Source organism: Tetrao urogallus, assembly GCF_951394365.1.
Source record: "Tetrao urogallus genome assembly, chromosome: Z".
Lineage (NCBI taxonomy): Eukaryota > Metazoa > Chordata > Aves > Galliformes > Phasianidae > Tetrao > Tetrao urogallus.
Genome location: NC_136816.1, coordinates 18,949,546 through 18,963,555, shown reverse-complemented (window position 1 = coordinate 18,963,555; position 14,010 = coordinate 18,949,546). Strand labels below are relative to the sequence as shown.

Here is a 14,010-nt window from a genome sequence, read left to right as displayed (position 1 = left end):
ATCTCCCTTCTCAACACTAAGTATGAAAGCTCTGTTCTTTGTGCAGTGATTATATCCACAGCTTGTTTTTTTACTTGTGGCACAACTGCATAATAAATATTTACTGTCTTTTCATAGTATCTAAAATCTCTTTAGAGAATCTTAGGTAATAAAAATACTGTGTGACTGGGCTAACTTATGCATAAAGGCAACAAAAGCAGCATTTTTACTGTGTGACAGGTAACAGTCTCCAGACAGTTATTGTGGAGGGTAGAGTACCCCGCAACACTTCATGATGCTTCAGAATTATTTGTCCATTAACTATACTTTTCAAACTAGCTATGCAAGATGACAACTCTTTGCTCTGTAGGGCCAACATCAGTAAAATCACCACAAATGGAACAAAGCACACAGCTGAGATGAGAAAAGCAGCGAAAACAAAAGGAAGGAAGGAACCAGTCTCAGTGGCATGCATGCAAATTGCAACAGGCTGTTTGCAAGAATACTTGAAAGAGCAGAACCTTTAATAAGGTTTTGTCACTTCCTTCACTCATTTTTCTCCACCTGGCTGGCAGCACTGCTATCTTCTCCTTGGATAACCATACCACAAGTTATTTTACATGCTTTCCAAGACAGCAGCAGACTACATACAGTAAACAAACAGGATTCAGACTCTCAGACAACCAGGAGTTTTTATTCAGTGATTTAGATTTGGGAATATTTTTATCTGGTCACTAGACTCTCCTCATTAAAATCTCAAGAGTTACTCTGCAACTTCGTTAGGCACTCCAATAGCTGAATAAGGAAATGACAAGGCTTCTACGTTACTGGCTGTGGTGCTTCATACAGACTGCAAGCTCAGCTCCACCGCACTGCTCTCTCACTTCTCAAAAGAGCCAGGGGAAATAATACAATGAAGAACAGGCAAACAGATTGAAATAAAGACAGGAATACACGCATTTACCATCACAGGCCAAACACTCAGTTTAGGGAGGTTGATATAATTTATTGTCAATTAATAACAGAACAGAGCTGTGGGAACTAAAAACAAATTAAAAGCATCCTCCCCCCAACCATTCCCTTCTGTATCCTCCCCCAGGCAGCACACGGGAACATGCAATGGGCACTGTGCTCAGCCCATAGCACTCCACCTGCGTCACTCGTGCTCAGCCTCTCTGCGCTCCCACACGGCTCCCTGCCATGGTCACCTTCACCCTTTGTGCAGCAGTGGCTCCCCTGGCCCTCCCACCCCACCACAGGTCACTCCCCATGGACATTTGGCAGGGGGGTTGGACTCGATGATCTCTGGAGGTCCCTTCCAACCCCTACAATTCTGTGATTCTGTGATTCTGTGATTCTGTGATCTGATTAAGACAGTGAACAGATAGGCCTGCTGATGAAAAAACAGCACTACGGAGCATTTGTGATAAACCTAACATTCAACACATAAAATGAAGGCCTAACATAGTTAAGCCTAAACCAACAGTTTTTTGAGTTTTCACCTACTTAATTGTTTTTTATTTAAAAGTAATGGTTACCACTGATACTTCATATTATTTTTCTCAAAATACAAGCTATTAGTCAGTGCAAAACTGTGAGAGTAAGACTCTAGCACATTCTAATTTGTAGGGCACGTGCGGTCCATTAAGCACCAAACACCTCCTAAGACTAAAAACAGCTTTTCATGGAAGATACAAATGGCACAGCCTATAGGTGAACAAACAATTTCCTCTGCTGAGCAGAGTGTAAAAACTTACACAGTATACTGAGTTGGTCAACTCATGTGATTTCAGCAGCGGAACATTACCAACCAAACACAGGAAGTTTGTTAGTTTCAGTACTCTTAACTTATGGAAGCCAATATGGCAATATGAACCATATGACAGGGGTGCATTTTTGCCAGAGAAGGAAAATATAATTGACGTCTGCTTTCAGAAAACAGTTATAAGAAGCCAAATAGGGCTCAGTGAACAAAAGAGATAAGCTCCTTAAATGAACATTGCTAGACAACTAGAGACCAGAACAGCACCAGGCAAACACACCCAAATTGATCCCTGTTATGATAAAGTAAGGCAAAGCAAAGTTTGTTAACTTCTTGGATAGCAGTTAGAAAAAGCCTAGCATTCTACTAGTCCAAGTAGAAATGTAATTCTACCATTAATTAAAAAAAAAAAAAAAAAATGATGAACACAGACGACAGCCTTGTTGCTTTGCAAAATACAGGAAAAAAAGAATACTTAAAATCTACAGCTCCACCCTCTTGCAACTATAATTTAGATGAAAAGTGCTGGCTCTTGATAGGTGGAATAAATAATTCTCCTCCAAAGGCGCAGAAGATGAAGCCAACAACACCAAGCTGGACTGAAATATCACCTGCACAAATCTTCTGATCAGTGTAGAAACTGTCGTCACAAGATCACAAGAATACAAGAGACTTATCACCGGAAAAATGGGATTCAGAAGGAGATGGCAGTAAGTCTTCATCAATCTGAAATTTCAGCCTTAACAGATTCTACAATGGGTAACACAGACGTAGCACACCGCTAAATTTAGCATATCGTGCAGTTCAAGCCTCCTCCACTTCTAGGAACTTTATTTCAGTAAACATTTCTCTGGGCTTCACCTATGCAGAACATATCTTGTCAGAGGATGACCAAGTCTCATGATTCCTTAAGAAAGGCAAGAGACACGATGAAACAGGCTGCCATCTTTTAGTATTGTCCATATGATGAGATCAGCTAAACCACAGTAGACTGTATAAATCCTGTTTGGTTTTGTTTTCCTCCCAGTCACTGTAGTGGCACAAGAATTGACAAAATATCTATAATCTCTGCTGCAGTTAAACACATACCTCTATTTATTCCACATAGGGATTAAACTATGGACACCTTGCTGCCATGGCAACCAAGGTCATGCAAAGGATTGTTTCATCCAACTCCAGAATAGAAGGAAGGCCCATTTAACATTTTGCAGCTCTGGAATCAATAAAATGCCCTCATTTCCCAGATCTTCTAGTGCCCATCATGAATGGTACAGATGTGTGCTTGGCCTCTAGTTTAGGTACCTAACTTAGCTATCCTGAGAGATGTAGCTCAAAACAGACAACAAGACTTCCACAGACAAAAGAAAGCAGTGCACAGAAGCTTGCAGCTAAAGGTATGAAAGAGCCATACCATTTCCAGGGCTTTATAATCCCATTTATAATGCACTTATTCATGCAGTACTTGCTCCTCTACACACAGCACTTCAAAACCATTTCCTGCACAACCCTGCGGAAAAGCCACAACCCTTTATGTCTCAAGGTACTTCATTCAAACAGCTCCAGGCCTGCATTCACTGCTTTCGTCTGCCAGTGCAAGTGTGTTGGGGGCTAGAGCACCCACTCTGACATCAGAGAGCCTTTCCTTCCACCAAAGCTTTCTCTTCCTTTCCACGTTGTCTCCTGCTCATTAGCCTGAATGAGAAGCACTGGGGAAGTCACAGGAATGATTAAATCACACCAGGCAAAAGCAGTAAGCTGGGAGAACCGCATGCACGCACTCTGAGGCAGGAAGCCATTGTCAGTAGGCTGGATCGCCTATTCCCCTTCCCTGGGTGGCAGGACATACCAGGCTCTGGGCAGCACAGGCTACCAAAAGGACACTTACCCCTCCACACTGCCAGCAACACGATCCTCCCTCAGCCTTATGCTAGCATTATTGGTCAACAAACTTTTTTTAAATTTCATTTTCAATTAAAGACTTGGTCTTGCAATTTGAACTGATTAAGCAACACTGACCTTTAAAGCTAGAGAAAACCTAAGTTAGTTAAGTCTCTGAAGCAGGAGAAGAACTTCACTTAGAAAAGTCTTTCTGAACTGTCATAGTACTGAGTCCTTAGCTCACCTAAAAGAGTAGGCAGCAGCAAAATAGTGTCTCATGTTTTTTTTGTTCTCCCTCCCCTACTGCACAATTAGAAGTGCATGCAATTGCTCTGCTGATGTCAAATGCATTGTAACAAAGAATTTCGATGGTCCAGGAAGAACAGAGCATCAGAATATTCATCTTCCAGTTCAAGAGCCTCAAAAAAATCCCACAATAATGACAAATGAGCCAAACGCACAATTCAGATATTTTTCAATTAACTACTGAACTATCTCAAACAGATGGGAACAAGATTGTCCCCTCATTCCCATCTTAAGATGAGTAAACTAACAGTTGTTTCCTCATTTCCTTTGTACTGCTTTAAGTTCATGGTTCTCAGCAGACAAACCTGCTGCTTCTCCTGGCAGCATCTCATAATCCACAAATAAATGGGCAGAACTGAGACAGAGCACGTACTGAATCAAATTGCAATGCCTTTTTTTCTTCAGAGATTATTCAGAGAATCTTCAGATTCTTCAGAGACTTACTCAGCAGCTATTCAGAAAGAAGCAAATTGGAAAAAAAAAAAAAAAAAAAAAAAGCAAAATTTGGGACAAGGCCATGACATACTAAAAACTAACAAAGACTAAAAAAGTAAACATGAAGAGTATTGTCCAAAACTAACAAATCCTCTGTTTCATCCCCCAACAACACATTAAAATTCCGTATTGTCAAATAATGGTATGAGATACCTCAGCTCCTCCAAACACAGTGCATGAGATGCTCAGAATATCAGCCTTTCAGATAACTATGCCTAAAAGAGTGGAACAGCAAACTTTGCCATCCTCCTACTTAGAGGCCACTAATAATAATAAAGGCTTACTCTACAGGTCTGTTGCAGCAGATGCAGCTGGGCCAGATACCCCCACCTATGCTCCACAAAAGCTGGCAAGCTCTGTGTTTTCTTCTCTCCAAACAGTAACATATGTAACATATCCAAAGGACTTTCTGCCCTCATCACTCATCTGCCCTCATCACCAGCACAAGCAGCCACTACCGAAATTTGATGACTTTTCTTCAACAGGTAAGAATTGCTGATGCAACAGTATCAACAAAAGGAAATGAAAACCTACAACTTTGTGGTCAGCGATTAAGGATTGAAAGAGCACAAACAGGCTTAACTAGTTTCAATCTTTGCATCCATTTGCAGAAATCAGATGAGTTCTTAAAAGCGCAAATGAACAAGGATCAAGAACAGCGTAGTTCAAAAAGGAGACATAATTGGACAGCAATGGAAACACATTTTCACCAGCAAATTCTGGTAACACTGGTCCTCTCTGTAAAAGGAGCCCAAACAATGCTTACAAGCAGACTTCTTGAAGAGTAAAAAAATGTCTATTTCAGCACTTGCTCACACAGTCTCTAATTTTCAGACTAGCACAAGCAAACGCTTCCAGCTGGAGATAAGGCACCACACAGAAGACAGATACACTGTACTGAGACTGTCCAGCCAAAACGGAGAAAGATCGAAGAACTGCCACCACATAAATGGCTAGATGTGTTTTTCAACTGAAGAAAGCCAGAACAGTGGTCTTGTACAGCATTTACAAAATTCAGTTATCATAAGGCTTTAACATGTTTACCAGGAAAACTATATCTGGCCTCGAGGGTTGGAAGAGAAAGCAGAAGCAGGCAAGACAGCAAGCAGACAACTTGGTAAAGGCAGCATATGGCAAAACAAGTTACCTACCAACATGAAGGAAAAAAAGTTCATAGCAATGACCTCTTTGAGGAACTGTGCTGTTTTTACATCAAAGCTAAGCAATCTTTCCAATATCAGACCTTATTTCTATGTTAAAAAAGAAAATTTATCAAGTTACGTGCCAGAAAGCCCATAGACACCACAATGATTTCAGATATTGGCACATTACAGTGCAACTGCCACATACACATTTGACAGCTCTCCATGTTTTATGATATGACTCAGTGATGCATCTGAGTGAAAAGCATTCCTAGCACTGAACACAAAGCAAAACAATCCAGATAGTCATCTGTGAACTAGTCACAAGTTTTAAAGAGAAAAAAACGTTGTGAATCTGTGTTAGATACGCTGAAATGATCTTAAACTCATTGCAGGCTTACCACACTGCCATGTTTTTCTAAACAGCGTTGGCTGTAGTACTGCGTGGATAACTACACCACAGTGCCCAGAATAGTCTCAGGAGAGGCTCCTGGGAGATTTTTGGTAGGGTAACAGTTCTGCAATTACAGCAGCCTGCAAACACCACTCAAGTATAAATATCAGCTTTGAGATGTCAGTAGTAGAGCTCCAGTCCTTCACTGATCACTCTAGGTACTACTACACTGGCTGCCTCAGAAGATCATCATGATCACCTGCTGAAATGGAAGGAAGCAAAAGCTCGCTCAGCTTAACATCCCACACAAAAATTATTCAGGAACCACACTACAAAGCTCTTGGAGAGGTAAAAGGAGGTGGGGTGAAATAGTAAAGAACAAAACACATTCACAAGTAAGCAGTTTGCTATAGCTTAAAGATACCAGAAAAGGAACCTCAGCCACACATGGGGTAAGATTTGAGGAACACTCTCAGTTATTAAAATCATGAGTTGGCAGAGGGAGGAGCAGTTTCAGCTCACCTGTGCCTGAGCCACCAAACAGTAGTGTTGGCTGAACAAGTTCTCAGTCCTGTGGAAAGCCTTATCTGCTCTACTTAAAACAGACAAACCTGTTCAAGTACCTCTGCATGAATGCTTAATCGGGGAGGTTAAACCAGTTCTTAACTACAGCCACCTTCTCTAGCACAATGGAGGAGAGTGGCCACCTGAGGTATGCATAAACTGTAATTAAGACAACTCTGTTTTCCCTTCTAAATGAGTGGTTTCCTGAGAATCATCACAGGACTTGGGAGAAAATCCAGGCAAAAAAAACAAAAAAACAAACAAACAAACAAAAAAAAAAACCAACTTGCTCATACAACTAGTTTCACTGAGGACTAAAAAAAATTTTGCCCCTTTTTTTTTTTTTTTTTTTTTTTTTTTTTGCAAGTTCCGTGTTTTGGAAGAAACAAAAGCCACCTTTCTTCTTCACTTTTTCGTTTTGTTTTGTTTTGTTGGTGGGGTTTTTTGTTGTTGTTGTTTGTTTTTAACTGAGACAGCTTCAAATCTACAGTTACACAGAAATACTGAAATAGTAAAAGTAACACCTAATCCCATGCATTTATTCAGTCAGAAAATGCACTAATTTTAATGCTTTTAGATAAGGATTTACTAATATTTCACTCACCGAAAAATAAGGAGCTGACTTCTTGCTTAGCTCAACAGGAAAGGTTGGAAACATAAAGGGATCTGCACAAACCATTACTACAGACTCCACTAGACAAGCACACAGTTTAAGGACCAAATATCATAAGTGCAAACTACTGCTCAAATCTGTCATGACCACATGACTGAGTGGTAACTCCTATACAGTTACTAACCCCCAAGAATGGCTTAACATTTCAAAGAAATTGAAAATTTTCAATGTTAACAATGAAGTTTGGTGATTGACACAACTGAATTGCTAACTGGCAACATTAAACACAGCAAAGAAAAAATTACCAGCTGGTTCCACTGGTTTTTAGAATAATCCAAGACAAATTAACATTAGCTTTACTGATGTGCAGCAGACTTCTGTCCCAGCTTTGTCTGGGATACAGTGTACTTCGGATTTAAAGACGAGAATAGTGTCGATAGCACACCAACACTCGAGCTGCTGCACAGCAGGGCTTACACTAAGTCAAGGACACTTCAGCTCCTCTCCACCGAGGAGGTTGGGAGGGGGGCACAAGGAGCTGGGAGGGAACACCACCAGAACAGCTGCCTCACCCTAGCCAAAGAGATGTCCCGTAACACACGGTATCGTGCCGAACAACAAAACCAAGGGGAGTTGGCTGACGGGCAGCCATTGCTCAGGGACTGAGTGGGCCCTGGTTGGCAAGTGATGAGCAACTGCATTGTGCATGATTCTTCTGTATATTCTTCTATCACAGTTATTTGTCCCCCTTTTCTGTCCCATTTAACTGTCTTTACATCAATCCATGAGTTTTGTTTTGTTGGTTTTTTTTTTCTGATTGTCTTTCCCATAGCATCAGCAGGGAGTGAACACCTGATGGGTTAAACCCCCCCAGTTGTCCTGCTCTTTGCAGACAAGAACTGCTAACTCTGATTTATATCAAGAGTAACCCAGCCTCCATTGGATCTGAACGCATGGAAGTGTTGACAAGACAGGCCTTCAGAAAACATGTTTAGATCACGTTTGGTTGTAGAAAGACTTATTGCAAGGAGGAGGAAAGCAGCCAATGCCTTATTTCTCTGTGTTCTGTCTTCCCCCTTACTGGCATTTTCTCAAGTCTATTTTGCCAGACTATGATTGGGTAATGGGAAAGATCAACACTCCACATTACTCCTACTGGACCAACAAGAGAAAATTCAATCTCTTTGACAGAAAATCCTGCAGCAGCTCACATGTTTAGGTACAGCAGCCTCATGCTTAGAAGTAAAGATCTCATCTACTGGTTACCTGGAAATCTGGGGAGTTACAGAAGCATTGAGAATGTGTGCACCTGCTAGGCGTGCTTCTAAGTTTATGCTTTTCTCAGAGGCACAGCTGCTCTATTGCCACAGAGAACCAGAAGCACGTATCCGATAGGTGAAAACAGATGCTGGCAATGCATGTGAACAGATCTTCTCCCATGACCCCAAAGGGCCTTCCTCATCCTTCTGGTGCTGAATCCTTCTCTGCTAGGACTCACACACGTCTACTTCCTTAAATCCTACCAGCAAGAGGACTTCCACATCCAGCATCTGAGAAAGAGCAAGGGGAGCCAAAAGCAGGACATGTGACCAACCACTGCAAAAATACAAAGACTGGCAAGGACGCAAAGGAAGGAAACCAAAACTGAGATACCTCCGACCGCATACAGTGGCGATTGGTGCAGCCAGGTATTGCACATAGATCCTTCCCCAAATTCTCAGCCTCCTGCCCTTTCCAGGCCACTTGCTCACTTCTAACAGCCGTACTTCCATTGCTCTCCTCCTTTAATTTCAGAGACACATATCCTATTGTTTCCCAAGTAACCTGTCACCATCGTAGCCACATTCAGCTCTGACTTTACACAATCTAAACTGAAGGCAGATTTCAGCCATCGCCTCTAACAGCTTCACACAGAGGTTATTCCCATGGCAGCGCAGGGAGGAAACCCGCTGACCCCAATGCTTCCCAACCACAGAAATACAGCATTGTAGGTGTGCTACAACCACACTCCATGCAGCTGCAGACCCAAGGCCAACATCCCCTACAATCAACAGAAAAAGGCAATCCTTAGGATGAGTCCATTATATCTCTGACCTCCCGCCCTGCGACTGGGGCTAAAGCATCGCTTAGGAATACGGGAAGAAACGCAGACGGACAGAAAGCCGTAGGCCGGTCAGGCGGGCCGGGCTCTGCACCGAGCTCCTCCGCACGGAGCCGGGCACCTGCCCGCCGCAGGCCCCGCTCCCTCCGCCGTGCCGGTGGCGGCGCCGCGGGGCGCCGGCTCCTTTGTTACCGCGGTGCGGATACAGAGCATGAAGGCAGGGCCGCAGCACTCGGGCCGGGGCGCGGCCGGCAAAGGAAAGCGGAGGCCGGGGCCGGGGCCGGAGCCGCGGCCCGTGGTTCGGGCGCGTCGGGCACTCACCCAAGTGAGGAGACTCTCGCCCAACTCGGCCCGCTCCAGGCTCTCCACGTTGAACATATCGGGGCGCTGCCCGGCGCGGTGCTGCCGGCGCTCCCTCCCTGCCACCCCTCGTCTACCGTTGACCCGTCGCGGCTGGGCCGCCGCGCGGACACGTCACTACGGCCCGGCGGCACCGCCCGCCCGCGCCTGCGCCCTGCGCCCGCCTCTCCTCCCTTCTCCTCTCCTTTCCTCGCCTCGCCGCACCGCGACGCTGCTGCCGGGGGGCGGGGCGGCGGCCGGCGGGCAGCGCGGCGCTCCCGGAGCTGAGGTACCGCCGGCGCGACCCCGCCGCCGGGAGGGTGCCGGCCTTGGGGGGTGGTCGGGCGCGCGCAGGCGGGCGGGACGCGGCAAAGGCCGAGCGGGGCCCGGCGGCGGAGCTCAGCCCCTCGGCTGGGCGCTGACGGGGGCGGAGGGCCGCGGCCTTCGGCGGGCTGAGATGGGGCTGCGGCCGGCGGCGCGCGGCGTTTGCAGTTCGCTTCCCCTCTCCGTGCCGGGGATAACGAGAAGCGCCGGCCTTTGCCGGTGGACGGACACGCAGCGGGGCTTCTAGTCTTGCTGTTCGCTGCAGGTGTGAGCTTGCGTGCAGAAGCACTGCTGTCTACAGTAAGGAGTTGTTGAGCTTTTTTTTTTCTTTTTTTTTTTTTCTTGGAAAGTAAAGAAATGAAAAGCCCTTTTGGCCTCGGTTTGAGTATTGCCATATTTCACTGAGCATTATTATACTGCTTCACCTCCCTGCCTGCCTGCCCAGAAGTCATCCAGCTGAAGGCGCTTTCACGTGGCCCCGCCCGCACGCAGTCTTAGGGGTGGATGGGAGCTCTGGAGATCATCCACTCTGACGCCCTGCTTAAACAGGTTCCCTGCAGCAGAACGCACAGGAAAGTGTCCAAATTGTTCTTGAATATCTCCAGAGGAGATTCTGTGCACAGCCTGTTCTGCTGCTCTGTGGCTTTGAAGTTAAGGGAGTGCTCTGTCTGCACATTACTTCAGTTCTGCGCTCCATGTCTTTATAGCTCTGTTCTTTTATAAGCCTTGAACCTCTGTCTGTTCAAGCCTTATGGAGGAGTTGAGAACTCATTTGGGGCCTGTTCTACACAGGCCACGCACCATCCAGACAGATACCCCAAGCAGAAATTCTGCACGTATCATGGCTTTGTCTTTTTCTTCAAGCCATCAACAGTTGCAGGCTGACAAAAAAAATGAGACTTACTCATTGGAGTATTTTGCCTTGTGGAATGTGCTTGTGAAGGTTGCATCCTTAGTGATTCTAACTTGCAAAGCATGATTCCATTCAGCCTGGAGAAGAGAAGGCTGTGAGGTGACCTGATAGAGACCTTTCAGTGTCTAAAGGGGAACTACAGGATAGAAGGGGACAGGCTCTTTCTGTGGTTTGTGGTGGTAGAACAAGGGGAAATGGTTTCAAGCTCAAAAAGGGTAGATTTAGGTTAGGTATAAGGAAAAAATCTTTCCCAGTGAGGATAATGAGGCACTGGAACAGGTTACCTAGTGTTACGATTGATGCCCCATCTATGGAGACATTCAAGGCAAGGTTGGATCAGGCTCTGCACAACCTGATCTGATTGTGGTGTCCCTATTCATTGCAGGGGAGTTGGTCTAGATAACCTTCAGAGGTCCCTTCCAACTCTAAGGATTCTATGATTCTATTATGTGATTAGGAGAAGCAGAATACCTGTTTTCTTTTGTGTTTTTTTTTTTTTTTTTTTTTTTTAGGGAATGTCACACAGAGGCTGCTGACCTCCAGCCCTGCAGAGAACTGCTCTGTCAGGCAAGCATGTTGGTGAGGCAGATCTTTGTACTGAAGAAATGTTATCCCGTGCTGAAATGGCCCTGCCCTGTTATGGCTTTGTAGTAAATCTAACAGGACTGTTTACATTTTTATTTTTCTCTTCTGCAGTGAGTGTGTGTGCACATGAACGTATTCAGCTATAATTTGCTCAGTCAGCTGTTCTGATTTCTGACTCCAAAGTAGCTTATAACTCATAGCAATACTGTATGAATAAATTGCATGAAGTCCTAGTAAAATATTACCAAGTCTGTATTAACATTCTCACAGTTTGTATCTTGTTAATTCGTATGCTGCTTTATTTTTTATTTCCCATATTACACATGCCCTTTGGTTTCTGATATTAAAACTGATGGAGATACATATCACTGGGGGTTGTGTGCTTCATGCAAGTAAGAATTCAATAACAAAAATGAAGTAAGCCCTGCTTTGTCAAAAAAAACCATTTTCTAAGTATACCCACTGCCATTACCCATTTCTCTGCTAAAAGGTTGTATATTTATTGTCTGCACTGCTGCCTCAAAGACCAACTTTGAGCACACCTTCAGTGTTGCTTGTACATTCCCTCTTGCTCATCGTACGTGCTGAAAGCATGCCATTGTTATGGTCTCTGAATGCACTCTCGGCATACCCTTCAATCTTGCATGAAGGAAAGTAACTGTAGAATCCATTAGCAAAATTTCCGTTCTGAACCAAACAGTGGTGTCAGGTCCCACCTGTATTTTTTGCTGGTCCTTCACAAGTGATCAGAACACACTAATACCGCAAAGTAGAAAATAGGCAACTTCCAACAGGAAAGATCTCAATAGAAGGGCTGCTACAGAATAAACCTGCCCCTTTTTAGTGTACTTAAGTTGATTTCTGTTACCTAAAGTAGGTCACTTAGGAGAAACCTGCTGTCACAAATGAAACCAATTTATACTCATTCCCTTATCTTGTGAGGACTCAGTTTAGGACTTAGGACTTGAGGACAGGTCTTTTTGGTGTTTAAAAAAATGAGAATTGAGTTGCAAGAGTGATCGGTACTTATGAATACTATAGTTTTGTAAGCCTGCCTTTCTCAGTAGTATTTTCCTGGTTAGGAGGTCGTTTATCCTGGAGAACTCATAGCCTCTCCAAAGTGAGAAACATCTCTAAGGAAATGAAGTAATGGTTCTGCTAGTAAAAGACATTAGCCAAAATGTATTATAATTTCCTGCATATGCTTTGGCCTCCTCCCCTGTCTTCATCTTTCACTTTTTCATATTTTGAACACTGTTGGTGGCTGTCAGTATTGCAACAGAAGTAGCACTGAACTGAAGTAGGTTATTCTTAGTCAGTTGCCCCTCAGCCCATCCTTGAAAGGACATGTTGTTATCAAAAATATTTTTCAGATGCTGAGCAAATTGCAGCCTTCTCTCCAAGGCTGTGTCACTCTTGGTTGCTAATCAGTATTTCACGGCAGTACTGCATCTATATTATCTTATTGTTTTCTTCTCTGAGGTGAAGAGAGCCTCTTTGTTCCTTAGGCTTATGTCCTCCTTTGGTGGTAGATCCTAAGATCTTTGTCTTTCCAAGAGTATATCAGCATATGGCGATATACTTGCTGAACTTGGAATATACAAATCTTATAGCTGTGGGGATATTCTGACTTTGGGTAGCTAGCAGCAAGTACTTAATACATCATGGCAAAGTTGGTTTTTGTTTGTATGCAAGTTATGGCATGGCTATTGCTCTTACTGTGCTGTATGTAGTACGTCAGAGTCTCATAAGGAAACAGTGATGTATCCACAGCAGTGTGGGGTCTTCATGCCCTCATATGTCAGTATTATCAATATGAGTTTTCAATAATAATATTGCCACAAACGTAATGTTACTTCTTGCAGTTCTCTTTTTTTTTCCACATGAAGTTGTATCTATTGCTCAACTTAATCATGAAATGGGAAAATTGCTATTGGAAGTGTAAGCAAAACAGTTTTGCTTTCTGTCTGTAATCTGTCTCAGCAAAACTCGGGAAAAGCAAAGCTATTATGTGTTCAGGTGAGTAGTATGAAATGTTTCTTACCAGCATAAATTCCATCCCTTTCTATTTTGAAGTGTTCTGTGACCAGCTGAATCTGTTTGAGGTTATTTACATTCTGTAGCCATACAGAATCCTGGGTTGCGTAAATCTGCACTGTGCTGCAGAATCCCGCTGTTATTTAGTGAGGCCAAGGAGTGGAGCAGTAATTGCTTCTCCTTCTTACTTACTGGGCAGTTGAGCTAGTTTGCCTTATGCAAGTGCTTGAACATGAGCTGAAAATTAAGAGTTTTTGTTGTTCTTGTCTTTTTCTACCTTGCAAGTTTTTGTTGTTTTTTTAAACTTTGCAACTATGCTGTTGTCATTCTTGTTGCCATTCAAGTTGATGGTATGAATTCCAATTTAGATGGGAGTTTTTTGGTTTTTTTTTTTCCTTTAATTGGAAGGCAGGGTGAGGTTATGCTTTCTTTTCAGAAAGCCACCTTCCTGCTGACTGGTTAAAAAGAGAAAAAAAATCATTAATCTAAACAAAGATCAACTCTTAGAATTTAATCTGTTTCTTACTACTTGCTTCTTTAACTGAAGTCATTGTGTTGTTGTGGAGCTTTTCTTAAAA

General features: G+C 43.6%; 1 protein-coding gene across 1 annotated transcript in view; it reads right to left on the bottom strand.

The window, feature by feature from the left end:
• The window catches only part of HOOK3 (hook microtubule tethering protein 3), a gene marked incomplete at both ends in the record, with an annotated part of 69,702 nt that extends 60,090 nt beyond the window's left edge, over positions 1 to 9,612 (bottom strand). The window contains one exon of the mRNA XM_079548932.1: positions 9,556 to 9,612. Coding sequence (XP_079405058.1) covers positions 9,556 to 9,612 — 57 coding nt within the window. The remainder of the gene's footprint in view (positions 1 to 9,555) is intronic.
• Between the last annotated feature and the right edge of the window lie 4,398 nt (positions 9,613 to 14,010).